The sequence below is a fragment of the Phocoena phocoena genome, chromosome 1, assembly GCF_963924675.1.
Source record: "Phocoena phocoena chromosome 1, mPhoPho1.1, whole genome shotgun sequence".
Classification (NCBI taxonomy): Eukaryota; Metazoa; Chordata; class Mammalia; order Artiodactyla; family Phocoenidae; genus Phocoena; species Phocoena phocoena.
In genome coordinates this window covers 30,485,524-30,512,163 of record NC_089219.1, presented here as the reverse complement: position 1 = coordinate 30,512,163, position 26,640 = coordinate 30,485,524, and the positions used below count along the sequence as shown (strand labels likewise).

The window sequence follows — 26,640 nt, the reverse complement described above, 5'->3', positions numbered from 1 at the left end:
TCCAGACTGGGAAGAGGCTTGGCAGCTGTATTAAGGGGCTTGGATTTATCCAATGGGGAGCTTTTAAAAGGTTTTAAGCCATGTTGTCATTTTTTCAAAAACTCCTCTGGCCACAGTGTAGAGATTGGATTAGAGAGGGTGGGGTGAAAGAGGAAGCAGGGAGACTAGTTGAGGTCTCCCTCAACTAGTTCCAGGGAATTGTTGGTAACCCTAGGCTAGTATAGTGATATTGGGGATAGGAGTATATTGATTGATTTGAGAGGCAATTTAGGAAGCAAAATTGAAAGCCCTTGTTGATTGATTGGAGGCATTGAAATGTAACTATTTTCATGTTTCAAATGATTGTGTTTTCTTTTTCAACTCCAGTGTTTTGTTTGTTTTTTCTCGTTCTTGTGAATGCATGGTTGACAAATCCATGTTTAGTAATAGTCTTCAGAGCAGAATTCCTTAGTGATGTTTCATGCCCCTGGTGCTCCTTGTACCTTGTGGATCAAAGCAGCATCTTTCTGTGGCCTCTTCATGCTGTTCCCTGTTGACAAGGGATCTGGCTTTTAAGGAGCAAAGAAGCAGTAAATTGGCAGATTGATTTTCCTTTTCCAGTTTGTCTTGATTTAACAACTTTCCCCAAATATTTCTTTGTTGCAGGTCCTTGGGCTCCTTGGTTTTCAAGGCGCTGCGTTGACAATGGCAAGCACTTAGGGCCTTCCCAATTTTACTTCTCTGACCCTTGCCTTTTTCCTCCTCGGAATTTAAGTCTCACTTGCAGTAAATGGTAATAACATCGCTACGTTATATTTTATAATATGTTGCGTGGCTTTCAAAGTGCTTACTCGTGTCAACTATTCAATCCCTACGATAAGCCTGAGAGGAAGGCAGGACAGATCAAGTTACTGAGATCAGGAGAGGCTAGATGGTTTGCGCAAAGTCAAAAGGTTAATAAATAGCAGAGCTGGTGATAGAACTTAGGTCTGCAGATTTCTTAGCTTTTTGTTCCTTCTACAATGCACTCCGTCTCCAAGAAAAGGGGTTCAAGCTAGCTGGGACAGTTATGTTTTCAGTAGTACAGACATCTGGATGAAATAATTTTTTTTCTCCTCTCTATCCTGCTCTCTGGGAGCTTCATCCAGACACCAGCCTAGGCCTTTCCTATGGTTTCAAGCAATATGTAAACCACCAGTCATTCCCAGACTACAGTTTGAGAAGCTGTGGTCTGTATGGTAAAGCATATGTAAGTATGTTTTAATTCCTTCCTCCTCCCCTTAGGTGGTTCTTCCTTTGCTGAGTCAAGACCGGATGGGAAAGGTCTGCTTGTGGACCAAAGCTCCTGGGGTCAGGATAAACAAGAAAACTTGCTCCCAAGGTAATGCAGCTCTCCCTTCACTTATGCCTCTTAGGGCTGAGGTTTTCCTGACTGTAGAACTGAGGCCATTGCTGTGCACGATGTCCATTGTCCCACAGTCGCTGGCCTAGGAAATGTTAGGCTTTTATTGAGCATTTACTATGTGTGCCAGGCATCATACACTTACATGGATTATCTTCCTTTAACCTAAGAGGTAGATACCATTATTTTCTCTGTTTCACAGCTAAGGAAACAAGGTGAAGAAGAGATGTTATATAACTCACCCAAGATCCAGAGCTAGCAAGTGGCAGATCTAGGATTTGAAACTGGCAGTCTAACCCTACCACGGAAATGTAGATTAGAAACATTTGATTTCTCCCTCCCATTCTTTTTTTTTTTGCGGTACGCAGGCCTCTCACTGCTGTGGCCTCTCCCGTTGCGGAGCACAGGCTCCGGACACGCAGGCTCAGCGGCCATGGCTCACGGGCCCAGCCGCTCCGCGGCATGTGGGATATTCCCAGACCGGGGCATGAACCCGTGTCCCCTGCATTGGCAGGCGGACTCAACCACTGCGCCACCAGGGAAGCCCTCTCCCTCCCATTCTTTTAGGAGTTTCCTGACTCTGAAGATACTTCTTTTTCCCCGTTTTCATTTACTCCTTTCTTTTTTCTGATGCGGTTGTATTTAGTGTGTGCTCCAGTGCCCCCTACTGGTCATAGCTGGAATCATCTGGTCAAGATAAAAACTTATTTGTGTCAGTATTTAAATTACACACTTAAACAGTAATGAACAATCGCTGGACTTGAAACGTAGCTAAATCTATCATTCTCAATTCACTTTTGAGCCTTCCTGATATACATAGATGCATTTTACATAGTTTTAATTAGCATGTACATGACAATCTAAAATTAAGCACTTTAGTGGCATTTATTCAATGTCAGAAATTGTTTCAAGTGTTTTATGTATCTTAATTCATTAAGTAATCTTCAACAAAAGTTTTCTGAGCATTTATTAGGATTCTGTTATGTACATATGCCAAATTTTGCTTAACTTTAAATGTTGGCATTTGAATAATTTTTAATATGACTATGAAAACTACACAAATAATAATAAAATATAAATTTTCATTGCCTTTCTTTTTATTTCAGGTATTCCTGTGGATTAGAGATTCAGGGGGATTATCAAGTCAAAAGATCTAGATAGTTCTATAGTCTTGTTACGTGAGGCCCAGGGTCCAGAAAGAGCACTGTTTAAACCCAGTTCTGATTCACACTCTGCTACCACCCAGCCGCATGAGTCATTGACGATGCTGGTCTCATTTTTCTCATTTGAAAAATGAAGGGATCAGATTAGATTATCTTCCAGGTCTCCTTCTGGTCCGAGATTCTACAAACCTATTATCTCTGGACCAATGTACTACACAATCAACAACATATAAGTTTACTTTGTTCTACATAGAAATAGTGTTGTTTTAGGAAATAAGTTTTACTTTAGCCTTTTAAGTCTTCTGAAATTCAGATGCTGATGTGTGGAAACGTCTAGCTTTATATTCATGTACTTTGTCAAGGAGGACTCATCAAAATATGATAAAAACTTTTTTTAATAAAAATTTTTTTTTTGTTTTTCTAGACAGAATAAGTCCAAATCTGAAATAACTGACATGGTTCGCTCCTCCACTATCACAGTATCAGACAAGGCTCATATTTTATCCATGCAGAAGTTTGGACTGCGAGATACAATCGTGAAATCACATCTAATGCAGAAAGAAGAGGATTATACCTATATCCAGAACTTCAGGTAGCTCACTGGGTCTTAGACTGTTTCCGCAGCAAAATGATCACTCACCTCTCTGAAATTTAAGCAATTCCCCCATACCCTGGATTTGAAAGCAAATCCTGTACAGAGTCCCTCCCATCATTTTCTTTTTTCTTTTTCTTTTTCTGGCTGCCTTGGGTCTTCATTGCTGTGCGCAGGCTTTCTCTAGTTGCGGTGAGCGGGGGCTACTCTTCATTGCGGTGCGCGGGCTTCTCTGTGGTGACTTCTCGTGTTGCGGAGCACGGGCTCTAGCCGCGCGGGCTTCGGTAGTCGCAGCACGTGGGCTCAGTAGCTGCAGCGCGCGCAGGCTCGGTAGTTGTGGCTCATGTGCTCTAGAGCACAGGCTCAGTAGTTGTGGCTCACAGGCTTAGTTGCTCCACGGCACGTGGGATCTCCCCAGACCAGGGATTGAACCTGTGTCCCCTGCATTGGCAGGCGGATTCTTAACCACTGCGCCACCAGGGAAGTCCCTGCCATCATTTTCTAAATGAGTGATTCCTTTCACTCTTCCTTAGCAGGCATTTATTCTGTGCCTTTTCTGGCCAGGCACTGTGGGAGGTGTGGTGTAGTGGGAGTGACACAACTTGCAAATGGTTGCAGAAATATTTAAAGAGATACACATGTGCAGAAGAAGGAGAGAGATCCTGATTTTTGCTTATCCCTCTGTGTATCCCTTGGTCATTTGGGGCCTTTTTTTTTTTTTTTTTTTTTGCGGTACGCGGGCCTCTCCTGTTGTGGAGCACAGGCTCCAGACACGCAGGCTCAGTGGCCATCATGGGCCCAGCCGCTCCGTGGCATGTGGGATCTTCCCGGACCGGGACATGAACCTGTGTCCCCTGCATCGGCAGGCGGACTCTCAACCACTGCACCACCAGGGAAGCCCCTTTTGGGGCCTTTGAAGAAAGTCATTTGAATTGAAATTAGTCAGAGGAAGTTAGTGTTTGGTAATCTTCTTAGGTAAGGTAAGCGAAAGTTACATGAATAAAGGGTGCAGGATTCTGTCAGATCTTTTTATTATTTATTTATTTAGTTAGTTTTGAATTTTATTTATTTTCTTATACAGCAGGTTCTTATTGGTTATCTATTTTATACATATTAGTGTATATATGTCAATCCCACTCTCCCAATTCATCCCACCACCCCCACTTTCCCCCCTTGGTGTCCATACGTTTGTTCTCTACGTCTGTGTCTCTATTTCTGCCCTGCAAACCGGTTCATCTGTACTATTCTTCTAGGTTCCACATATATGCGTTAATATACGATATTTGTTTTTCTCTTTCTGACTTACTTCACTCTGTATGACAGTCTCTAGATCCATCCACGTCTCTACAAATGACCCAATTTTGTTCCTTTTTATGACTGTCACATCTTTTAAAATCATTGCATTGGGACTATAACACAAAGTAACGTTGCTTCTAGGAATATAAACAGTGAATTGTCTGAACACTGGTGTTGCTTTCTTTCGGAAAGTAGTTACCAGGGTACTTTCCTTTTTTCATTTCACTGGTACACACAGTAAACAGTCATTTCGTGGATTACGGCTCTCTAATGGCTGTTAAAGCTAAGTAGGAATGTTCGGAGTGGGCCTCTACTGTTTGAAGTTATCACAAAAGCAACAAATATCATGGCAGACTGCACGTCACCCCTTGGTGCCATTTGCACTGGTCTAGGATAGATGTGACATTTCTTAAGGCTTCAAATTCCAGTCCAGAGAGACTGACACCGAGCAGAATCAGCATCCAGTGCTTTCCCTGTCATGTCCATAGTCCTCCCAAGTGACTCATTGATTGTCTTTGGCAACAGGTTTTTTGTGGGAACATACAATGTGAATGGACAGTCCCCTAAGGAGTGCCTCCAGCCCTGGCTCAGCCATGGTATCCAGGCCCCAGATGTATACTGTGTGGGGTGAGTGCTTTTCTTCTAGTTGCCTCTGCATTTTCCAGAACGTGTAGCTGCGGTTGAAGGGATGGGGGCATGGATCTATAACTGAGAATTCACAGCGGGTGAAGGGATTGAAAAATGAGCATATGCTTAGTAACAGCTGTTCCCCTGTTGGTGTGCTTCCTCACAGTAAACAAATTTCTGGCACTATTCAAGTGATGTGCTTGGCATTTGAATGCTAACATTTAATTTTGAGTGCAGCCCTCTGTTAAGATCGGTACACCTTGAACTGAATTTAATTACTTAGACATTCAACACTTTGTTGGTCACAAAGCAAAAATATCTTTTGCCAGGGAAGGAAGGTTAGCTTAAAAGAAAAAAAAGGCCCCATCCATCAGTCTTTTTTTTTTTCACACCTGCTGTCTTGTCACCACTGCACTGGGTACTATTGGTGGGGAGGGGACAGCAAAGAAGCCTGTACAGGAGTGGAAAGGGCCTAGAATTTGGAATTTATGTAGACCTAGGTTTGAACCCATTTGCCACTTGGTGCTTGGGCGAGCTAGTGATCTTGGATATAAAATGGAGACTCTTCTAACTACTTCAGGTTCATTATGAAGAGGAAATGGGCTGCTGCTTGTGAAAGCACCTGGTAAGTTCCTTGGCTGAGGAACTTGGTCCCTTGTCGCGAAGTGTTTATTCTTCTTCCCTCTTGAGGGTCCTGCAGTTTAGCTAGAAAGCTAGGCCTTACACACCCAAACCAACGTGCGAACGTGCCATCTCACACATTACCCTTCTCTACTCTCTGGTTGCTTCTCCTAATAGGTTCCAGGAGCTTGATTTGAGTAAAGAAGCCTTTTTCTTCCATGATACCCCAAAGGAGGAAGAGTGGTTTAAAGCTGTATCAGAGGGTCTTCATCCAGATGCCAAATATGCAAAGGTAAGAGAGGAGTTGGGGACCTTCTAATTTTTTGTTGCAATGCAGGGAAATGCTAAGATAACTTTTCACTTCTTCTGCGACTTTCATCAAAAGCCAGCCCTAATGATTCTGAGATTTTCAGTTCCAGGCCCTCTGGAAGAGGCGTCTCTGGGTGTGGAAGAGGCGTCTCTGGGTGTGAAAGAGGCAGATCTTGGCACTTGTAGGCTGTTGAGGTTATCACGGAGTCACTCGGGTGATTACCCTGTGTCCTGGTGTGGAGGAGGAGATCCGTAATACTCTCAGCCAGCTTCCGGACTACTTTTCCTTTTGACTCCTAGTTAATGCCATGACTTGAATGCTTGTCTCTCTTCCAGGTAAAGCTCATCCGACTGGTTGGGATTATGCTGCTGTTATATGTCAAACAAGAGCATGCAGCGTACATCTCAGAAGTGGAAGCTGAGACGGTGGGGACAGGAATCATGGGGAGGATGGTGAGTTCCTGGTTGGTACGTCTGGCACATGGAGGGCCTTGGTCCCTAAGATTTGGACCCCACTTCTCGTGATACTGTGACTGCACACGTCCCAGTTTGAGGGTGCTGGCGGTACGAGGTGAACTGTACCCTCGTGATCGAGCAGGGCTAGATGGAGCAGACCATTCAGAAATTGTATATTAGTGACTTGCTGGCTGATTTGCCCGACTAGCCAAATCCTCGTGTTCACTTCACACCAGAGCCTCCAGTGGGTCCTCCCATTTGATGCATGACATATGTTGCAGAAATTATGCTGGGTCACCAAGGAAAAGAAAGAATGCTTAGAAAGGAAAAAGAAAGAAAGAATGCTAATAATAGGTTTGCGATTTTCTCTTCTTCTAGAATCTGTTAAATCCTTTTAGGTTCTACTGCGAGAGCGTAGCTTCCCGTGGGGAAGGGAGAGGCATGTGGTTTGCCTGTGATTTACTGAAAAGTGGACTCACCTTTGCCACTGGCCAGCTAGTCGTTCTACCTTCTCGGATGTGTTTTCCTACCTGTAATATGTGGACTGTAACACTGCTTTACTTACCTCCCAGGATTATGATGCGGACTAATGAAGAGAAAACATCTTGCAACCTCTCGGGTTTAAACAACTACTGGTCTTTTTTTGGACTCTTTTCACAGGGTAACAAAGGAGGTGTGGCAATCCGGTTCCAGTTTCACAACACCAGCATCTGCGTTGTCAATTCCCACCTGGCAGCCCACACGGAGGAGTATGAGAGGAGGAACCAAGACTACAAAGACATTTGTTCTCGAATGCAGTTTCGTCAGGTTGACCCAAGCCTCCCCCCTCTCACCATCAGCAAGCACGAGTGAGTCTGGCCTTCCACCCCGACAAGGTGCACCGGGCCCCACGGGCCAAGTTGCGGGCTCTCTGTTTCATTAGGCAGGGGGCCGGGGGAGGCTTCCCACTGCCCGAGTGGGAGCTCCAGCCAACTCTCAGTTACACAGGGATTACCTCTCTTGGAAATTTTTCGTTTCCCAACCTGCCATCTGGCAGACCTCTAGAATCTTTCCCAGACACCATCTGTTCCTGGAAAATGTGTAAGATTTATTTTTAACATGGGTCCGCCTGGATGCAGTGTCATGAGGAAAGCCACCCCAGAGTGAGCATCTCAAGCTCAGGTTTGGTAGTATGTTTCAGGATTCTGTCTGCCTGTTCTCTCCAGAAGCATGTGTAATTGAGAATTGGGCTGCATTTCTCTGTCTTCACTTAGTCTTTTTTGCCTCTTGATTCAACTTTACAGAGCCGTGGTTGCAGCTGCTTGGAGCATCTGGCACTGATTTTTGTCTGTTCTCTGTATTTCCTTTATCTCCAATACTTGCTCTCTGTCTAAATTCAAGGCATACTGGAATTTCAGACTTTACAGTACCACCTGGAGCATGTGCCCCTTCTTTTATGACAAGGAAGAAGCCACTGGGGCTGTGGTGTCTGCCAGGGAGTACACAGAGCCCAGCCTCTCGTCCACCTGCTGTGGTGGTAGACCTGTCTTGATTGGTGTTCTGGAAAGCTGCCAGGATGGCTTCCTTTCTCCAGGGAACCCAGCAGGGACTGTGTCTCCCGTTCCGCTGACCCTGAAGCGTCCTAGTTTGTGAGGTTGCAGCTTGCATGTCAGTTTGTCTGCTTTTAGCTTGTGGATGCATTCATTTTGGTGTGTGTATGCTGCCGCGTGGTTTCTCTCAAGACCTGGTTCTTGGCTTCAAATAAAGCGGTATTGGTCTTCATGGGATGTGCGATGTCACCTGGGAGCATCCAGTCATCATTTTCCCAAAGCAGCAGGTGTGATAAAATACCTGTCACACTCTGCAGAAAGAGCCAACCAATGATACGGTGGTGATTAAAGCCAGACTCCACTGGAAGGGTTGAGCTTTGTTTCAGAGGACCTCAGCTCCAGAAACAAAGGCTGCGAGTGTGTTTTGTGGACTGGAGGGTGGGTAGAGGCAAGAGGCGGCATCATGGCATCATCTGGTCCGGGGTCCCTGAGTGACTGACAGGACTCCCAGTACTTGACCTTTTTTGCCTCTTCCCGGGAGAGAGGTAAATTATTGTCTTGCTTTTAGATCTTATTAGACTATCTTTCCAGCCGTACAAGAATAAAATAGTCAAGGAGAACTCAAGACTGTGTACAGTGAACTTGGACCAAGATGATTGAGTAAGCAGCATGCTAGACACGGTGTTAAATGGGATGGTGTGAGGAAAAGAGACCCTGAGTAGCCGAGTCCCTTCCCCGCCCAGCTCCCCAGAGGCTGAGCCTCGGGGCCCTTCTGTCAGGAGCATACCGGCTGGAGCCGGTGAAGTCCCTCCTAAACCCTGTGACCTTTGTGCTCTGTTCTCGCAGTGTGATCTTGTGGCTGGGGGACCTCAACTACAGAATAGAAGAGCTGGATGTGGAAAAAGTGAAAAAGCTCATCGAAGAGAAGGCCTTTCAAACCCTGTATGCGAATGACCAGGTACCGATGGCCACCTAGGCCCTCTTCAGGCAGCCGTCCCTCCACAGGAGGGCACAGAAAAGCCTGGCTGCCCAACTCCAGCCTCTTCTTGCTCATCTGGGGAGGTTTCCCTGAGGAACTGGTGTCCCATCATTCCTTCCTTCCTTCCTTCCATCTGCGTTCCCCTCTCCCACAGTTGTCTGCCACCTGGCTGTTCCCTTGAGGCTTATCTCCCCCGGGGCAAGAGCCGATCTCTTTCTCTCGCAGGCGTGCCCATTCATTCGGTCATTCAAGATGGGGCCCAAAGGGAACCAAGCGTCTCATAATGAAGATACTTGGTATTTTTAAGATGATTTACTGACGGTTTGGATGGGCCTCCCGCTCCCCCTGCCCCTCACCAGGTCTGTCCAGTGTGCGTGACCACTCTTTTTCGGAATGGCTGTCTTCACTTCCGACAGGAAGCAGTTCTGTATCGTGCTCTCCTCCACCATTGTTTGGGTTAGCGTTCCTTTCTCAAAGCACTGGCCATTTCCCAGGACAAGAGAAATCTGTTTCTCTCTGACCTTCTTCAGGCTACTGCTCTCAATAGATTTCGAAACTGTTCAAGTGGTCAGAGTTGTTCAGAATGTTACAGCCCTTTTTCTTTTTAGCCTGTATCTCCCTTTCAATCTTCTTTGTATTATCATTAGTCTAAATCTTTCTGTTTCCTTTATTTTTCCCCCAGTGCAGATCAGTTGAAGGGGGAAAAAGAAAATCTCGAGTCTGTTATGTCTTTCTTTATGGAATCTCTTTATCGATCCATTTTTCTCTCTCACTCTTTTCCTTAGTAAACTATTCTCTTTAATTCCCATTTCAGCCTTAACCCAGTCTGTTCTGTAACTATCTATTTCTTGCCACTGTTTTCTGGACTGCGGCATTCTCATTTCCCTGGTAGTTCAGTACCATCTCCTCTTGCCTTTTTTATTTTAATTAATTAATTTATTTATGGCTGCGTTGGGTCTTGGTTGCTGTGTGCAGGCTTTCTCCAGTTGCGGCGAGCGGGGGTTACTCTTCGTTGCAGTGTGTGGGCTTCTCATCGTGGTGGCTTCTCTTGTTGCGGAGCATGGGCTCTAGGCTCATGGGCTTCAGTAATTGTGGCACACGGGCTTCAGTAGTTGTGGCTTGTGGGCTCTAGAGCGCAGGCTCAGTAGTTGTGGCTCACGGGCTTAGTTGCTCCGCGGCATGTGGGATCTTCCTGGACCAGGGCTTGAACCCGTGTCCCCTGCATTGGCAGGCAGATTCTTAACCATGGCACCACCAGGGAAGTCCCTCCTCTTGCCTTCTTTTCTGGTCTTTCCTTAAGTAATGGTACCCAGTCTGTGTGTTTCTCTGCTTTCTAGACGGTTTTACGGTCTATATTTACCCATTTAAGAATCATCTTGCACTAATACCTAAATTTTTTAAGTTTCCTGTTGTTTTTTTCTTAATAGTTTTTTTTAGGAATTCACGTTTTGGGGTTTGTCAGCTGCTGTCCCCTGGATAGCTGACTCTGTCTCAAAGTTGGAGCTGACAGCTCTTCACCAGTCCACACAGTGCCGAGCTCGGTGCTCCAGGGAGGAGGCAGGAACACCTATGGTTTCTGTCTTGCTGAGAAGGAGCTCTTAGAATCACTGCAGTGACAAGGGTGCTAGTTACTATCGTAACGTGTCAGGCAGTGTTCTAAGCTGACAGCTTATCTCTGCAACAATCCTGTGAGGCAGATTCTATTATAAATCCAAATTTTACAGATGGGGAAACCAAAGCATAGAGCTTCCCCCAGTTCATATAACTGATTTGACAAACTCCTTTAAAAATTATTTAAATTTAAACTTAATTCATAATGGTTTGTGTATACCTCTACTATATATTTCTGCATACATGGAAGTTCCCCTTTGCTTTTTGGATTGTTTCTTTCCAGACCTTGTTCTATGCAGTTCTATCCCTCTGTATAATTGGAACAACTGTGCTACACAGATGAAGCACAGTTGATACCTGGAAGAGAAAAATCTCTATGTCCTTTGGTACCTAATCCTCCTAGGGACATCTCAGTAAGGTGGTACTCAGGCCCCTCGGATGTGGGTATACTTTTATAAAAGAGCCTTAAAAACTGTATAACAGGTGGAGGGATGGTTAGCATGCTCCTCTTCCTAGGAGTTAATTAACTCAAGATCTTGCAGAATAGCTTTCTCATGGGCCTTTCCTTTGGGGTTAGAGTTTGGATTCTAGATTGATTTCCTTTCCTCTGCTAATTCAAGGTTTGACCTTTTTTTTTTTTCTTTAAATTTATTGTACTTATATTTATTGTTTGCTGCATTGGGTCTTCGTTGCTGCGCACGGGCTTCTCATTGCGGTGGCTTCTCTTGTTGCGGAACACGGGCCCTAGGCGCTCGGGCTTTAGTAGTTGTAGCGCATGGGCTTAGTTGCTCCACGGCACGTGGGATCTTCCCGGACCAGGGCTCAAACCCGTGTCCCCTGCATTGGCAGGTGGATTCTTTTTTTTTTTTTTTTGGCAGGTGGATTCTTAACCACTGCGCCACCAGGGAAGCCCAAGGTTTGACCTTTTTATCCTGAGATTTTTTTTTTTTTTTTTTAGTGTTATCAAAGTCCTGGGAATGCACTTTTATCACGTAGGAAGGCAGGTTAGAGGGGAAAATGCATCAAATAGCAGTTATCCTGAGATTTTTTTTTTTTTTTTCTATCCGTACTTTCGTGTAGCTGAGAGCTCAGGTCGCTGCAAAGGCTGTCTTCGAAGGCTTCAACGAGGGTGAGCTCACGTTCCAGCCCACCTACAAGTATGACACTGGCTCTGACGATTGGGATACCAGGTAGGTCAGAGGTTGCTTCAGGGGGCTGAGCAGATGGAAACTCAGAAAGTTATGGAAGCACTTGCTCTCACTGACCTAAAGAAAAAGATAGGTTTCCTGTCACTTCTTCCCCATGTTTTGTACTCAGGTCAAACATTCTCTGAGTATCTGTTCATTAAGCAGCCTGCCTTCCTGCACGTCATCTTGTTGACTGCCTTAGCCTTTGCTTCATAAGAATTCTTGAGACTCGTTTACCTTCCAGCTACGCTTAGGGTGATGATTGCAGCAAACCGAGCTTGTACTTGGCCTTCACCTAGTAGTTCATATTTTTATTAGTGCCTGTGGGATGCCACGCACTGTTCAATACACTTTACTTGCACCTCATTGAAGTAGGTATGATTTACTATCCTCATTTTATAGATCGGGGAACTGAAACCCCCAAAATTCAAGAGCCTCCCAGGCAGGCAAGCATAGAAGCAGGATTTGAACCCAGGCAGTAGGAATTCACGACCTGTTTTAACCACCATCTTTTGAGGACCACAGAGTCCTTCACCCTCAGATGGCTGTGACTCTTGCCTGATCCCCATAGGACAGTAGAGTGCAGAGAATCATTCTGAATGGCGTTTTGGCTCTGAGCTTTCGCAGTTGTTTGGCGTGATACCCGCAGGATACACATTACCCCTCAGTGGGCCCAAATCGCCCCTGCCCTCTCAGATCTCCGGCTGCATGGACTGGGAGACTGCCCCGTCACCCCTAGCTGAGCCAGGGAGCTCACCAGGTGAGGGCGCTGCTGTGCCTGGGAGGGCTCCCAGTGTGGACTTTGCGTTTCAGCGACAAGTGTCGTGCTCCCGCCTGGTGTGACCGGGTCCTCTGGAAAGGGAAGAACATCACTCAGCTGAGCTACCAGAGCCACATGGCCCTGAAGACCAGTGACCACAAGCCCGTCAGCTCAGTGTTTGACATCGGGGTAGGTGGGCAGCTGGTGCCTCTGGTCATCATCCTCTAGGGAATTGGTTCCCACAGCTGAGACCACTTTTGTCTTTCTGGTCTCCTCCTCCTACCTTGAGTGTGAGGAAGCTGTTTAAATTTAATTCATAATTGTTTTGTAGACTTCTACTATATGTTTCTACATACGTGGAGGTTCCCCTTTGCTCTTTGGACTGTGTCTTTCTAGATCTTTTTCTATGCAAATGTGTGTCAGTATTCTATGTATAGCATAGAGGAAGTTTTTCCCTTTTTGTAAGAGAGATATATCATGCATATTGTTCTGAGAACATCTTTTTTCCCCGCTGGCTATGTTTTAAGAGATCTTTCCATGTCAGTAAAGGGAGAGCTCCCTCCTCATTATTTTTAAGGGCTGCAAAATATTTCATAGTATGGATGAACCGTAATATATTGGGGTTGGCCAAAAAGTTCCTTCGGAGTTTTCATAAAATATTATGGAAAACCCTGAAGGAACTTTTTGGCCAACCCCAATATATATTGATCGTTTAAGTTGTTTCCAGAATGTTGCTATTGTCTTCATTGCTATAGTGATCACCCTTCACATATATCTTTGTGTACCATTGTGAATATTTCTGTAGAGTGAAATTCCTAGAGGTGAAATTCGTGGTTCAAAGAAAAATGTATTCTAAATTTATTTGAGTCTGCTAAATTATCCTCCCGACAGCCCTTACCATTTTACACTTCTACCAACTCTGGATGAGCTAGTGTTCCCACAGCCTGGCTAATATTGGGTTTTATCAATCTTTTAAATCCTGCCAACCCAGTGAGCCAAAAGAGAAAGATACTCCATTATTTTAGATTACACTTCCCTAATTACTAGTGAAGCTGAGCATCTTTTTTTTTCTGTTTCTGTAATCTATTTTTTCTTTTTTTTTAATCAAAGTATAGTTGATTTACAGTAAACATCTTTTTATTTATGTATTCTCCATTTGTATCTCTTCTTCAGTGACTTATGTGTTTCTTTATATTACCAATTCTCAAGGATGCGGGTAGAGGCACATCAGAATCTACGAGGGTGGGGGTGGTTTGCAAAAAGCCTAATGAATGTTATAGGTAAGGTTTTATTACTGGAAAATGACAAAAATTGTAATTCAAAATAAGGAAGGGAAGGCCTGACGAAATCTTCTTGGCTGATGGAGTACATGTTTAAAAAAGCCTGAGAAATGCTGCTTTAAATCAAAGCCCTGGAGAAGCTCCTCACTGCAGACCTGCCGGCAGCAGCAAGCCTAGCAGAGCCAGGCACTGGGCATCTTTCTGCCCCGGGCATAAGACCCAGCAGAACTGCCAGCCAAGCTTTCACTCCCGCATCTGTTTTCTGCTAATCAGGAAGCAGTTGATTTTACCAGAAGCTTTGCCTCTGGGGCACCCTTCTACATCTATTGTTAATTGGGTTCTTTGTTCGTTAAATTAAATCTATTTAGTATTCACTTTCGTGTTGCTATCAACTGCTCTTTCCCAAGGCCGTGAATGTCCTCTAAACTGAAAAAGAGGACATGGGCAGAAGCCAAAGCACTCAGTCTCTGCTGTTTCCCTTCCAGGTGAGGGTCGTAAATGAAGAGCTTTATCGGAAGACTCTGGAGGAGATTGTTCGCTCCCTGGATAAGATGGAAAATGACAGCATTCCTTCTGTGTCCCTCTCCAAGCGAGAGGTAGGAAGGACGTGCTAAGGCATCAGGCTCTTCTCTTCACAGAACGTAAATCTCACCTGCTGGGGTTCAGAATTCCAAGAGACACCTGTCAGACTACTGGACTGTAGTCTTGATCGGCTGCTTCTAGATAAAGTGAGGCTGATGATGCCAGCTGACAAGAGAGGGGTTGTTGGTTCACCTCCTGATCTTCTTAACCAGAAAAGCCTGTAACCTTTTGTGGCTCATATATTTTACCCATACGTGGGCCATCCATGAGTTAAATAAGGCACAGAGGATCCAAAATGTGTTTCATTTGATCTTAGTATAGCTAGTGTGTATTCTTGCACTGGGTTTGTCTTCCTACTGATGCTTGGCTTTGAGAGTAAATTGAGTCCAAAATTTTGGGTACGTATGAGTTGATGGGAAGGATGGCAGTACGGAAAGGTAATGGGCGTTGGGAGAAGTCCAGTTAGGGCTAAAGATGTTTCATAGACGTGCCATAGCATAGATCGTTCAGAATTCACTGTACCAAAAAGTCAGTTAAGTGAGGACTTACGGTGAGGGTATTTTTAATGCCCTAGATGTCCAGCTACTTGGAAGGAGGAGCTTGATTTTGGGAGTGGAATGTGTGAAGGGTGTTTTGGATGTGGTCTTTGCGTATAGAAGATTTAAACTTGGATTCTGTTAGGAAATTATTTATAAAACAACATGAGTTTTTTGAGTTTAGGATTTCTGAGTTAAACACAGACAGCTGGTCTTTCATGGTAGCTGTGACCTCCCAGGTAAATACTTAAAAGCAGAAACATGATTTGAAAGAGATGGTCCTTTGTTTTCTTTCCAGAAAGGGCAAGGATTGCCCATTTGGGGTGGCTAGGCAGGTTGCCAAGGAGAGGGCACTGGTCTGACTGGTCCTGGGCTTGTTCCCAGTTCTGTTTTCAGAACGTGAAGTACATGCAGCTGCAGATAGAGTCCTTTACCATTCGGAATGGACAAGTACCATGTCAGTTTGAATTCATCAACAAGCCTGACGAAGAGTCTTACTGTAAGCAGTGGCTGAGCGCCAACCCCAGCCGAGGGTTCCTCCTGCCAGGTAAGGCCTCCGTTCCCAGGTTCCTGGTTGCTGGTTTGGGGAACACCCTACCCTATCTTTGCTCATTCTCCTGGAATAAGCTTTTTGTGTCTGAGTGTTTTGTTGTCTGCTTGAACATTTTTCAAAGCCCTGTGGATGAACCATCCATAAATAAAATATAAAATAGTAAAGAGGGCTTCCCTGGTGGCGCAGTGGTTGAGAGTCCGCCTGCCGATGCAGGGGACGCGGGTTCGTGCCCCGGTCTGGGAGGATCCCACATGCCGCGGAGCGGCTGGGCCCGTGAGCCATGGCCGCTGAGCCTGCGCGTCCGGAGCCTGTCCTCCGCAACGGGAGAGGCCACAACAGTGAGAGGCCCGCGTAACGCATAAAAAAAAAAAAAAAAAAAAAAAAAAAAAATAGTAAAGAGGGGGCTTCCCTGGTGGGGCAGTGGTTGAGAGTCCGCCTGCCGATGCAGGGGACACGGGTTCGTGCCCCGGTCCGGGAGGATCCCACATGCCGCGGAGCGGCTGGGCCCGTGAGCCATGGCCACTGAGCCTGCGCGTCCGGAGCCTGTGCTCCGCAGTGGGAGAGGCCACAACAGTGAGAGGCTTGCGTACAGCAAAAAAAAAAAAAAAAAAATAGTAAGGAGCATGAGTTCAGTTTCAAAAGCATTCTCAGTCGCGTGGATGTTCCACAGTTTCGCAGGGAGAGAAGGCACAGGAGTGCTGTAAAGCAGGTGTTGCTGTTAAAGGAGCCGTTTTCACCTGTCTCACTATAATCAACTCCCAACTGTCCGCTCTTGTGGGCAAAGGTAATAGGGTGGTCATCCAGAAAAATTATGTCTGGCCCTAGGATGTACCACCCGTGTCTTGCCCCCAACTTCTCCTTGGCGCTCTCCGTAGTGCCGTGAGGCAGAGGAGTTAAGCCTGTCTTGTGGACAGTTCACAGTCTGATAATGTGCTGTATTTTCTACTGGATAGGGTGTCTTCATATGAGCTGGCTCAGGGCAAGCTCTTTGAGCCATGCCTTCTTATTGTAGTAATCATTTCTAGCTTGAGCTGTGCTACTTAGAACACGAGTTTTATAGCAGCTACCTATTCATGTTCTGGTTTACTGTTTTCATATTCCCTCTTGGACTGTAAACTCCTTGTTCACGTGTCTTTTGAGTGCTGAGCATGTAAATTCTTGTTGGTTGGCTGATGCCTCTTATTTTCTCCCCTAACCCTGTATGCCTCACCCTCTTACCGCTCGTCTTCTCTCCCCTTTACTCTTGGCCTTCTGCCAACCAGCGTTACCGTTTACGTTTTTTTTCAGATTCTGCCATTGAGATTGAATTGGAGCTCTTTGTAAATAAGACCACAGCTACGAAGCTCAACTCGGGTGAAGACAAAATCGAGGACATTCTGGTTTTACACTTGGACAGGGGAAAGGATTACTTTTTGTCTGTGTCTGGGAACTACCTGCCCAGCTGTTTTGGATCGCCCATTCACACGTTGTGCTACATGAAGGAGCCAATCTTGGACCTGCCGCTAGAAAGTATTAGAGAGCTGGTGAGTTACCTGCCACAAGGAAACATCCAGAACTGTGTAGCAGCCAAGCCAATCAAACAGGATACTCGCGTGCCTACCTTCCCAGGGACCTGAGGATTCTTCAGCCTCCGTAGTTTGCTTACTGTAGAGTTGTGTACTGCCGTTTAACAGACTCCCTGACATTTTCAGTGGTTTGAAACTGCAGCAACTTATCGCTTCTCATGACTGTGAGTTTCCGGTGTGGCTCTTCTGCTGGTCTCGCCCAGGCTCATTTGTGGGGTTGCAGTCAGACGGCAGCTGTGATGGCCAGAGGGTTCAACGAGGCCTCCTTGACTTTCTTGGTGTTGGCTGCTCACTGGGCCTCTCCCTCAACATGGGCTCTCGTCATTCAGTAGGTTGGCCCGGGCTTCCCTAAGTGGTAGCAAGAGTTTGAGAGCAGAAGGTGTAAGGCTCCTTGTGGCCCAGGCTCCAAAACTCGCATGGTACCACTTCTGCCACGTTTTATTTGTTGGAACAAGTTGTGAGGTCAGCCCAGATTCCGGATGGGGAAAGACTCTACCTCTTGATGGGAAAAGCTGCAAAATGTTATTGCCATGTTTTTCGGTCTTTCATAATAACATATTAGAGAAACTCAGCCATAGATACTAAGATGGTGGAATGTCCCTGGCCCATGGTATTATTCCTTTTTCTGTTTTAATCATCACTTGGTTTATCATCCTAAACTAAATTTTCTGAGATCTAAAAGGCTCCTATGCAGACTTACAGATATTGAACACAAACTTATGGTTACCAAAGGGGAAACGTGGCGGGGAGGGATAAATCAGGAGCTTGGGATTAACATACACGCACTACTATATATAAGATAGATAACCAACAAGGACCTACTGTATAACACAGGGAACTCTACTCAATATTCTGTGGTAACCTATATGAGAAAAGAATCTGAAAAAGAATGAACATATCGGCAATTCCCTGGTGGTCCAGTGGTTAGGACTCAGCACTTTCACTGCTGAGGGCCCAGGTTCGATCCCTGGTGGGGGAACTGAGATCCCACAGGCTGCATGGTGTGGCCAAAAAAAAAAAAGAATGGGTATGTGTATATGTATAACTGAACTACTTTGCTCTACACCAGAAACTAACACAACATTGTAAATCAACTATACTCCAATAAAATTTTAAAAATAAATAAATAAAAGGCTCCTCTGGAGACAATTCTAATACAAGGGAGCTAGTTTGGAGCAGATTTTTGGCAATAGGTATGCTTTCCTTTTTCCTCCATTGCATTTTTTTAAATTCAGGGACTCTTGAACTCTGTCCTCTCCATTATATAGATGAAAACAGAGGCCCAGTGAGGGGCGTGATTTGTCACGGGTCCCTGGCGAGTTAACCCTGGACCTGGACCTTGCTTTTGGGTTTTTGTATTCCCACGCCTGTGTTCTTTTCTCACCAGACCACACCATTTCTCTGGTTCGGACAGTGAAGTGCTATAGGCAGGATGTTTTCCTAAGATGATGCATATTTCACCTGATTGAAACTGCTTGCCGTAAGCCACTCCCAGTTCTCAAAAGTCACCCTTTGTACCTTGATCATGTCACCTGATTTCATTTTTGCCTGCTGAATGTTTGCTTAGGGACGTCAAAACGCTTCCAAGTTCTTCCATGGGTTTGCTGTCTCCATGTCCTGCGTTCTCCTGAAGCCAGCCTGGCAGAAGGTCTATTGGTGGCCCTTCTGATCATGCTTTTTATTTCTTCTCAGACTCTGATGCAACTTCAGACTGAAGATGATGGGAGCCAGTTGGAAAGACCCATGGACATCCCCAAAGAGCTCTTGATGATGGTTGATTACCTGTACCGAAATGCCATCCAGCAGGTAGGTGGATGAAGCAGGCACACCTGGCAGAGGCCATGCTGCCTTAAGAAAAACCATCAGCCCTGAGAACTTCGGGCACAAAAAGCTTTTCCCCTGCAGAACCTGTGGAAAGCTGTTCTTACCCCGGGGAGTGAAGGTCAGTAGGTTCACGTTCCATACCGCTGTGAGGCCCAGCTATTACATACAGCACTTGATTCCTCCCAGGGGAGGCAGCCTCACGTAGCAGGGCCTTCCCAGCACAGCATGTTCCCTCCCTGGTCCTCTGGGGTCCCCCAGATGGAAAGCCCTCTGGAGCCTTCTCAGGATGTCCGGTTGCTCTCCTCTGTGGAAACTCTTGCCAGCTTCTAGGAATGGGAGGGGCAGCTAACTTGTTGACAAGCCAGACAGGCAGGGGACCGGTGGAACTTCCGGGGCCAGGACTCAGGAAGCCTGATTTCTAGAGCTTTCTGAGCCCAGATTGGTCAGTTTCACTGACTCACTTATCTGGGTCCCAGGGAGATAAATAGAAACTCTGATCTACCACAGCTCTGCCACTTCGGAGCAACATACATTCTTAGGATACTCTCTCTCCACTTTTCCCCTCAGATTTATTGAGCGTTACAATGTCCCAAACACTGTTCTAAGTGTTTTACAGCACTACCTCATTTAGTTCTCACAGTAGTACTCAGATGAGGAAACAGATTCCCAGAAATGTTAAGTAACTTGATCAGGGTCCCAAAGCTAACAGATGGGCAGGATTGGGATTTGAACCCAGAGAGTCTATAGAAGTCACATTCTTTTTTTTCTTTTTTTTTTTTTTTTTTTACTTATTTATTTATTTTTGGCTGCGTTGGGTCTTCGTTGCTGAGCTTGGGCTTTCTCTAGTTGCGGCAAGCGGGGGCTACTCTTTGTTGTGGTGTGCGGGCTTCTCATGATGGTGGCTTCTCTTGTTGTGAAGCACGGGCTCTAGGTGCATAGGCTTCAGTAGTTGTGGTGCGCAGGCTTCAGTAATTGTGGCTAGTGGGCTCTAGAGCGCAGGCTCAGTAGTTGTGGCGCACAGGCTTAGTTGCTCCGCCGCGTGTGGGATCTTCCCAGACCAGGGCTGTAACCCGTGTTCCCTGCATTGGCAGGCGGATTCTTAACCACTGCGCGCCACCTGGGGAAGCCCAAAGTCACATTCTTAAGAACTATGCTAGTCTACCTTCTCTACAGAGCTCCTTTCAGGTGTAACTTTTGAGCAATACATATAATCTTGTTATTGTTCACGGTTATAGGACATTAAGTTATTTTATAAAACAAATATAAGGGATCCTAGGACTCATAGAAATACTTTATTGCCATAATCTCATTTTCTCAAAGCACTGAGGTGCCTTGTTAACTTTCTCCATCTTATAAATGATATATTTTCTTCAGTTTTTTCTCTTTCTGGTCAATACCTCCATAACACTGCAGGAAACGTAGCTACTTTAAAGTTTTCCCTTCGGTTGGATCACCAGAGATCAAACCCACACCCCCTGCAGTGGAAACACGGCGTCCTAACCACTGGACCGCCAGGGAATTCTCTTCTAATAGATGTCTTGTGCTGAAGACCTATTGTGGGAGCGTGGCTGGGAAGGCCTGCAAGATGAATTAGCCATATCAGCCTACATCACATTGTCTAGTGGGGTGATTCAAAGGCTTCACCATGCTGCCCCCTTTCGTACCCTGCTGGTGATTATATTTCTAGGTCAGGAAATCATTGCTGCTTTTCTGAAAATAGAATTATTTTGTGACTTTCTTCCCTTTTTCAGGAAGATCTGTTTCAGCAGCCAGGCCTGAGGTTGGAATTTGAGCATATCAGGGACTGTTTGGATACTGGAATGATTGATACCCTCTGTATCCTTCAGACGTTCATGCGCGCACGCGTGTATGTGTGTGTGAATATGAGAAAGAGAGGTGAGCAAAAGGAAAGGATGATATTTTAAGGCTCAAAATCAGATATTGTGTCCTCAGCTGTTATGTTTTTCTTACTTAAAGTTTGTATAGAGAAGACTTTACAACTTTAAGCAACCAATATATAGCAGGAATTCAGGAGGGCCCGGCGAAGCTGACAGGCAGCTTGGCCCCTTCAAGATGTCAGCCCGGCATCCTAGCTCCAGGCAGAGAGCCTGGCTGGGCAGGCAGCACTCTGGCACATGCTGGCTCCTGGGGCTTTTCCTAACCATGACCATGGCAGCAGCATCCTCTATTCCTTAACGATGGGCCCAAAGCTGCTAGCAATCACTCCATAGCCGAAGCCCTGCTGCTTTTCCTGGAGAGCCTGCCAGAGCCCGTCATCTGTTACAGCGTCTACCACAACTGCTTGGAATGTTCTGGCAACCTCACAGCAAGTAAACAGGTGAGGGGAAGCGTGGAGCATCAGCGCGTTCATGTTGCAGCCCCGGGTCTCATTGCGCCTGAGGGAACAAAGTGGGCACCATCCCCCAAATTCAGTGTCTTAGAAACTCAACTCCAAGTCTTTCCTTCCCAAACCCGCTCTTCCCTTCATGTCCCTTTTCCTTTTAATGGCATCACCTTAATTCCAGTGACTCAACCCAGAAACCTGAGTCATTTCTGACTCCCCCTCTCCTCACCTCCCACACGCTCAGTCCCCTTGCTCTGTCATTTGTCTTCCGTACTAGTTCCACTTTCCTTGGTTCAGGACCCTGCATTCATGCTTTCCCTCTGCTGATTTGTTTTGCGTACTGCCATTAGATTTGGGGTTCTAAAGCTCTTGTCATGTTGCTGTTGGTCAGAAACGCTCTCCATTGCCAATTAAGGATTTTCTTAAACAAATGTTAGGGACTTTTTATGATCTAGTCTAGTCATTCACATATGTAACCTGCCATAGAAGAAGAATCTAAAAAACATGCTAACAATACATGATCCAGAGCCTTACCCCCCACCTCCACTAAATCAAAATCTCTCTCTTCTTTTTTTTTTTTTTTTTTTTGGCTGTACCACTTGGTATGCGAGATCTTAGTTCCCTGACCAGGGATTGAACCCATGCCCCCTGCAGTGGAAGCGTGGAGTCTTAACCACTGGACTGCCAGGGAGGTCCCTCAAAATCTCTTTTGGGATATATTTTGTACAGGCTTCCCAACCGATTCTGAAATGCAGATAGCCAGAGTACTCATTGAATTCTAGCCTGATCAGCCCTTCCAAGCTCAGGGCCTGTTCAAACAGTAGTGCTCCTGCCAAAATTGACTTCTCACGATGTGTTCTTTCTTCTTATCTCACTGTTTTCCTTACCTCGCCTTTTCTACACTTTCTTTTGCCCTAAATGCCCTAGTCCTTACCTCTGCAAGTGCAATCTTCTCTTATATTCAAGACGCAACCAAAATGTTTTCGGTTCTCTTAAGTCTTTTGAGAACGTGCAGTTAGAAGTTTGACCTCTAAATTCATGTAACGCTTGATCTATGCTTCTGTTTGGGCACCTGTGGCAGGTGATCAAGGTTTTCAGTGTACAGTCTTACTACTCATGTACCCGGATCATGTACTCAGTTCCTGGAGTATAGCAGGCACTTGGGAAACGATTGAATGAACGAAAAGACAAATCCCAGTTCTCCCTCTTTCAGGTCATTGCTACCCTTCCCGCATGCCACAGAAATGTCTTCATCTACTTGATGGCGTTTTTGCAAGAACTGCTGAAAAATTCAGCAAAAAATCATTTGGATGGTAATATTCTAGGTAAGCCACCAAGTGTGTGTGGAAAGCATCTCTGCAGACTGACTCATTAATAAGAGAAATGTGGTTGAGGAATGTCCCAAGTCCACTGCAGTAGAACTAAAATCTCAAGCTCTGAGCAAAGTTTACTCTCGAATCGTTATTTTAAAGCAGAAAATACTGCTTTGGGGCACCCCTCCCCACTCCTAAGAACACGAGAATAAGTAGTACTTCTTATGCTGAATCATATGTTCTCTGGGTTTTTCATACAGCTAGCATATTTGGTAGCTTACTGCTTCGAAACCCAGCTGGTCACCAAAAGCTTGAAGTGGCAGAGAAGAAGAAGGCTCAAGAATTTATTCACCAGTTCCTCTGCAACTCACCCTGAGCCTGTCCATCTCCTCTCCTACTCTGCCTGAGGCAGCCAATTACCAGCCCCACCTGTCTCAGCTCCAAAGCTTCCCTAAGAGCACGTGAGCCCACTGGGATGCCACAGTGGCAGCTGCCTGTTTCCTGAGCCCAGACTGCCCTCCCCACCATGACTGCCACACTCAGTGCTGCTGCGAGCCGTGAAGACATGAGGGGAAATCCACCACAATAAAACTGACATTCAACGTTCAAATTTAGTTACTTAACAGATAGATCTTTTTTTTTTTTTTTTTAATGTTTAAACGACTGTACTTCTTGTGCTCACTCAACCTGCCTCCAGGGCATATAGTGCCTTCCCTGTAGCTTGGGCCGGGCTCCCCATGATCAGATATTTGAACAAACTTTGGAGTCCTGAAGGATGGATGAGTTGGACGGCAAGAATGCAAATGGAAGCTGCTGGATAAAGAGCCCACAGCCACCCCAGATGCTTCCAGTTCTCTGAGGACATGTGTGTACACATATTGCAAACCCTACCCCACTTCCCACTCAGATATGGCTCAACAACTCTGGAGCTGGCCACTCAGCTTCCGAGGGCAATGTAGTGGCTTGAAAATGAAAATATTGAAGAAATTGGTGTTCTGGTGACACAAGTGGAATTTTCTGGGCCAACAAATCCTCCAAACTGTATATAATGCATCCCCTCTCTTATATGTGTAATATATTTTAATGATAAATGTATTTTTAACAGTGGTTGATTGCTTTTATTTTTTAAGAAATGGCAGCTCTCAGCAGCTGGACATTTGTGGCTTAAGCACTGGGGCGGGGTGGTCCCTGGTGGTCCAGTGGTTAAGAATCCGCCTTCCAACGCAGGGAATGCGGGTTCAATCCCTAGTCGAGGAACTAAAGTCCCACATGCGGCAACTAGAGAGAAGCCCGCGCACCGCAACGAAGAGCCTGCTCGTCACAACAAAGATCCCATGCGCCGCAATTAAGGCCCGACGCAGCCAAATAAATAAATAAATAAAATAAAATAAAATAAAATAAAAAAGCACTGGGGCAGCTGGTCAGGGGCCAGAGAGATATTTGCCTGGCAGTCTGGTGATAACAGCCACTATTTACCTTTTTCAAGCAAGAGATAGTACAGGCATGGCCCCAACCCCTTGACCCCTGATCTAGTTTCTGAGGGTTGTTCCACTTTTAATATTCTAGAGAAGTAGCTTATGGGGAAAATGGCAGCGGCTGCTAAGAGGTTCTGACAGCTAGATATTTACAGGTCAGGAGCAGAGTAAAGGCACATGCAAAATCGCTTCTTGGATCACCACTACTCCTTGGCAGTGTAAGTGATTTAGATACCGGCCGGTACGATGACAATGTGAACGGTTAAAGAAAGAATGGCCAGTAGGTGGCGTTGCCTGGCCCGGGCACGAGTTCCATGGAAGCCGACAGTCCTCTGCAGGGGAAAAAGCCGGGAGAGACGGCCTGGGCAGGGGTGTGAGGAGGAAGGGAGTTGAGCGTCTTAAGCGAGGCTGTGAAGTGGGGAAGAGGTGGTGGCGTCCTCTGGCCAGGCTTGGAATACTCCCCATTTCTGCCATTTGGGTCCAGTCTTCCTTTCTGGGACCCTCTTCCCCATATTAACTTTGTTAGGTGAGAAGGGGAAGCTGGGGCCACAAGGAGAAACCCGGAATGTCACAGCCTTCCAGGCTTCCCCCTTGCGGTCCGGGTACGAATTCGGCGGCTAACTGGGGTCCTTCCCGCTGCGGTTGTGGCTGCTAAGGTGAGGGGAGCGCAAGCCGGGCTGGGGCTACTTCGGATTAGTGGCCGGGGGTCTGATCACTCTTCCTTGCGTCTGGTGCCTCTTGAGCCGAGCCCCGACTCCCCGCAGGCAACCCCCGCCCCCCCCCCGCCCCCCCCCAGGTGGAGGACAAGGCGGGCGCTGCCCTGCGCGGGACGAACTCGTGGCCCCGCGAGGTCTCCGTGGTGCCCACCCCGCCCCCCCTTCCGCTCGCCAATTGGAGGCTCGAGCTCAGCCCCCACACCGACTAAACCAACCAGAAGCGTCAGGGAGAGGCGGAGCCACTATCTCCTCCTTCCTCCGGAAAGCGGAAGCGGAAGTGACGTTCGAGGGAAGGTGGGGGCAATCATGGTGCCGCTGGGGAGGGGAGAAGCTGCTGCCGCCGCCGCCGTTGCCGGGAGCCGCGGAGGTAAAAGGCGAAACCAGACGCGGCCTGGGCTGGGGACTTCCCGGGGGGCGCGGGACTTAGGCTCCCTCCTGAAGCATTTTCCAGTAGGGACCCTAGACCGGTCACCATAGGGACCCCACCCCTCCTCCGTTTCCATGGGGATGGGTATCCAGCCCCCCTCCCCTGTTTCCATGGAGATCCGGACCCTGCCCCTCTTCGCCCGGCTTGGAGCCCCCCAGCCTGACTTCGGGTTTTTCCGTGTAGCCCTGGACTGGGGACTGTCCCAGACAGGTTCCTTTTACCAGCCTCCTCTCAAGGGTGCTCTGTTTGTATTTCTCGTTTGCCACCCTCAAACCTCCTGGTCTTGTTTGTTCCGGACAGTTGGTCTCCGCGTTGCCGCCTGTGGTGCTGGGGCAGCCCAATGGGGCCCCCGGTGCTCTTATCTCTCCTCTCAGATGCAGCGAAATGTGCATCTACCGGGTTGCGTAAGCCAGAGCAAGGGGTCGGGCCGGTTCCTCCCGGCTCAGATCCCTTGGCCTGTCTCTGGTAACTACCACTCTAACCGCCCTACCGAGTAAGGGTTCACTTTCTAATCCGGAGCAGAAGAGAAAGATAAAGTGCAAAGCCAGACTGAAAGCTAAAAGTGATTATTTTTAAATTCTCTGTTATGTCTGCCAAACCCGCGTTTGTAGAACCTGTGTGTTTACAGGTAGAAGAAGAATCACTATTCCAGAACAGGAAAACTTCAAATTTGGTATTTTTCCCAAGAGAGTTTATCTTTCCAAGAGAGTATATCCGCAGGCCTTTCATTCATTTAACTGACATATCCTGAACTCGTGTCAGTGTACTGTGCTAGGGGCAGTAGAAACAAAAATAAGACTCATCATTTCCTCATTGCAGAGAGCACGCTATAAAGCATAGCTTCTAGTGGACACCAGATTGCTTTAGGAGATAAATAGATAAAGTGATCTTCATTACATATACCTGATAAGAGATTAGCCCCACTACCCAGAAGCTGAAACATCTGTTCTCGGAAGGAGGGAACAGATTCACACTTGATTTCTCTACTGTTGTCTTACATTGTGCTTTAACATACATTGTGTCTTTTACTCTGCATAACAATTTCCTGAGAACAGGAATTACCAGTTCCACCTTACATATGAGAAAAGTGAGGCACAGAAAGCAACCCAAGTAGTATGTAGTAAAGCCGGGATTTGTGGGTAGGTGAACCTGCCTCCAAAGCCCTACTCCTTCCAGCATAGACTTACTGCCTCACGGTCTGATTTGGGGGATATTTAGGTGGAGTTCCCTTGCTTTAAGATGTGTAGCAACTCAGCTTTGAAACAGTTTGCCCCTATTTCCCCTTAAGTGTTTTGACCAGCCTTCACAGTGTTTGGCAGTAAGGCACATTTGGAAGGTCTTATAAGCTGCTGCTTATTACTTCCATTTTTTATTTTCATTTTGATTAAAAATCTTTTTGGCCGCGCTAAGCGGCTTTCGGCATCTTAGTTCCCTGACCAGGGATTGAACCTGGGCCCTCAACAGTGAAAGTGTGGAGTCCTAACCACTGGACCGCCAGGGAATTCCCATTACTT

At 46.4% G+C, this 26,640-nt stretch overlaps 2 protein-coding genes and 2 non-coding genes across 4 annotated transcripts in view; 3 read left to right on the top strand and 1 right to left on the bottom strand.

Moving 5' to 3' along the window:
* Positions 1-22,884, top strand: part of INPP5B (inositol polyphosphate-5-phosphatase B) — a 46,534-nt gene extending 23,650 nt beyond the window's left edge. Inside the window, 17 exon segments of the mRNA XM_065879332.1 lie at positions 1,264-1,360; positions 2,969-3,136; positions 4,958-5,059; positions 5,858-5,972; positions 6,326-6,442; positions 7,106-7,293; positions 8,821-8,932; positions 11,645-11,754; positions 12,565-12,700; positions 14,277-14,387; positions 15,294-15,456; positions 16,750-16,985; positions 18,720-18,833; positions 20,603-20,687; positions 21,062-21,189; positions 22,409-22,520; positions 22,769-22,884. Coding sequence (XP_065735404.1) covers positions 1,264-1,360; positions 2,969-3,136; positions 4,958-5,059; positions 5,858-5,972; positions 6,326-6,442; positions 7,106-7,293; positions 8,821-8,932; positions 11,645-11,754; positions 12,565-12,700; positions 14,277-14,387; positions 15,294-15,456; positions 16,750-16,985; positions 18,720-18,833; positions 20,603-20,687; positions 21,062-21,189; positions 22,409-22,520; positions 22,769-22,884 — 2,210 coding nt within the window.
* Positions 17,934-18,006, top strand: TRNAE-UUC (transfer RNA glutamic acid (anticodon UUC)). Its single transcript has one exon. It is a non-coding gene; the product is annotated as a tRNA-Glu (tRNA).
* Positions 22,885-24,998: 2,114 nt separating the features above from the next.
* MTF1 (metal regulatory transcription factor 1) overlaps positions 24,999-26,640 on the top strand; it is a 38,783-nt gene continuing 37,141 nt past the window's right edge. Inside the window, exon 1 of the mRNA XM_065883848.1 lies at positions 24,999-25,066. The gene's annotated coding sequence lies outside the window, so the exon portion shown is untranslated. The remainder of the gene's footprint in view (positions 25,067-26,640) is intronic.
* On the bottom strand, positions 26,555-26,627 carry TRNAE-UUC (transfer RNA glutamic acid (anticodon UUC)). The gene has a single exon. It is a non-coding gene; the product is annotated as a tRNA-Glu (tRNA).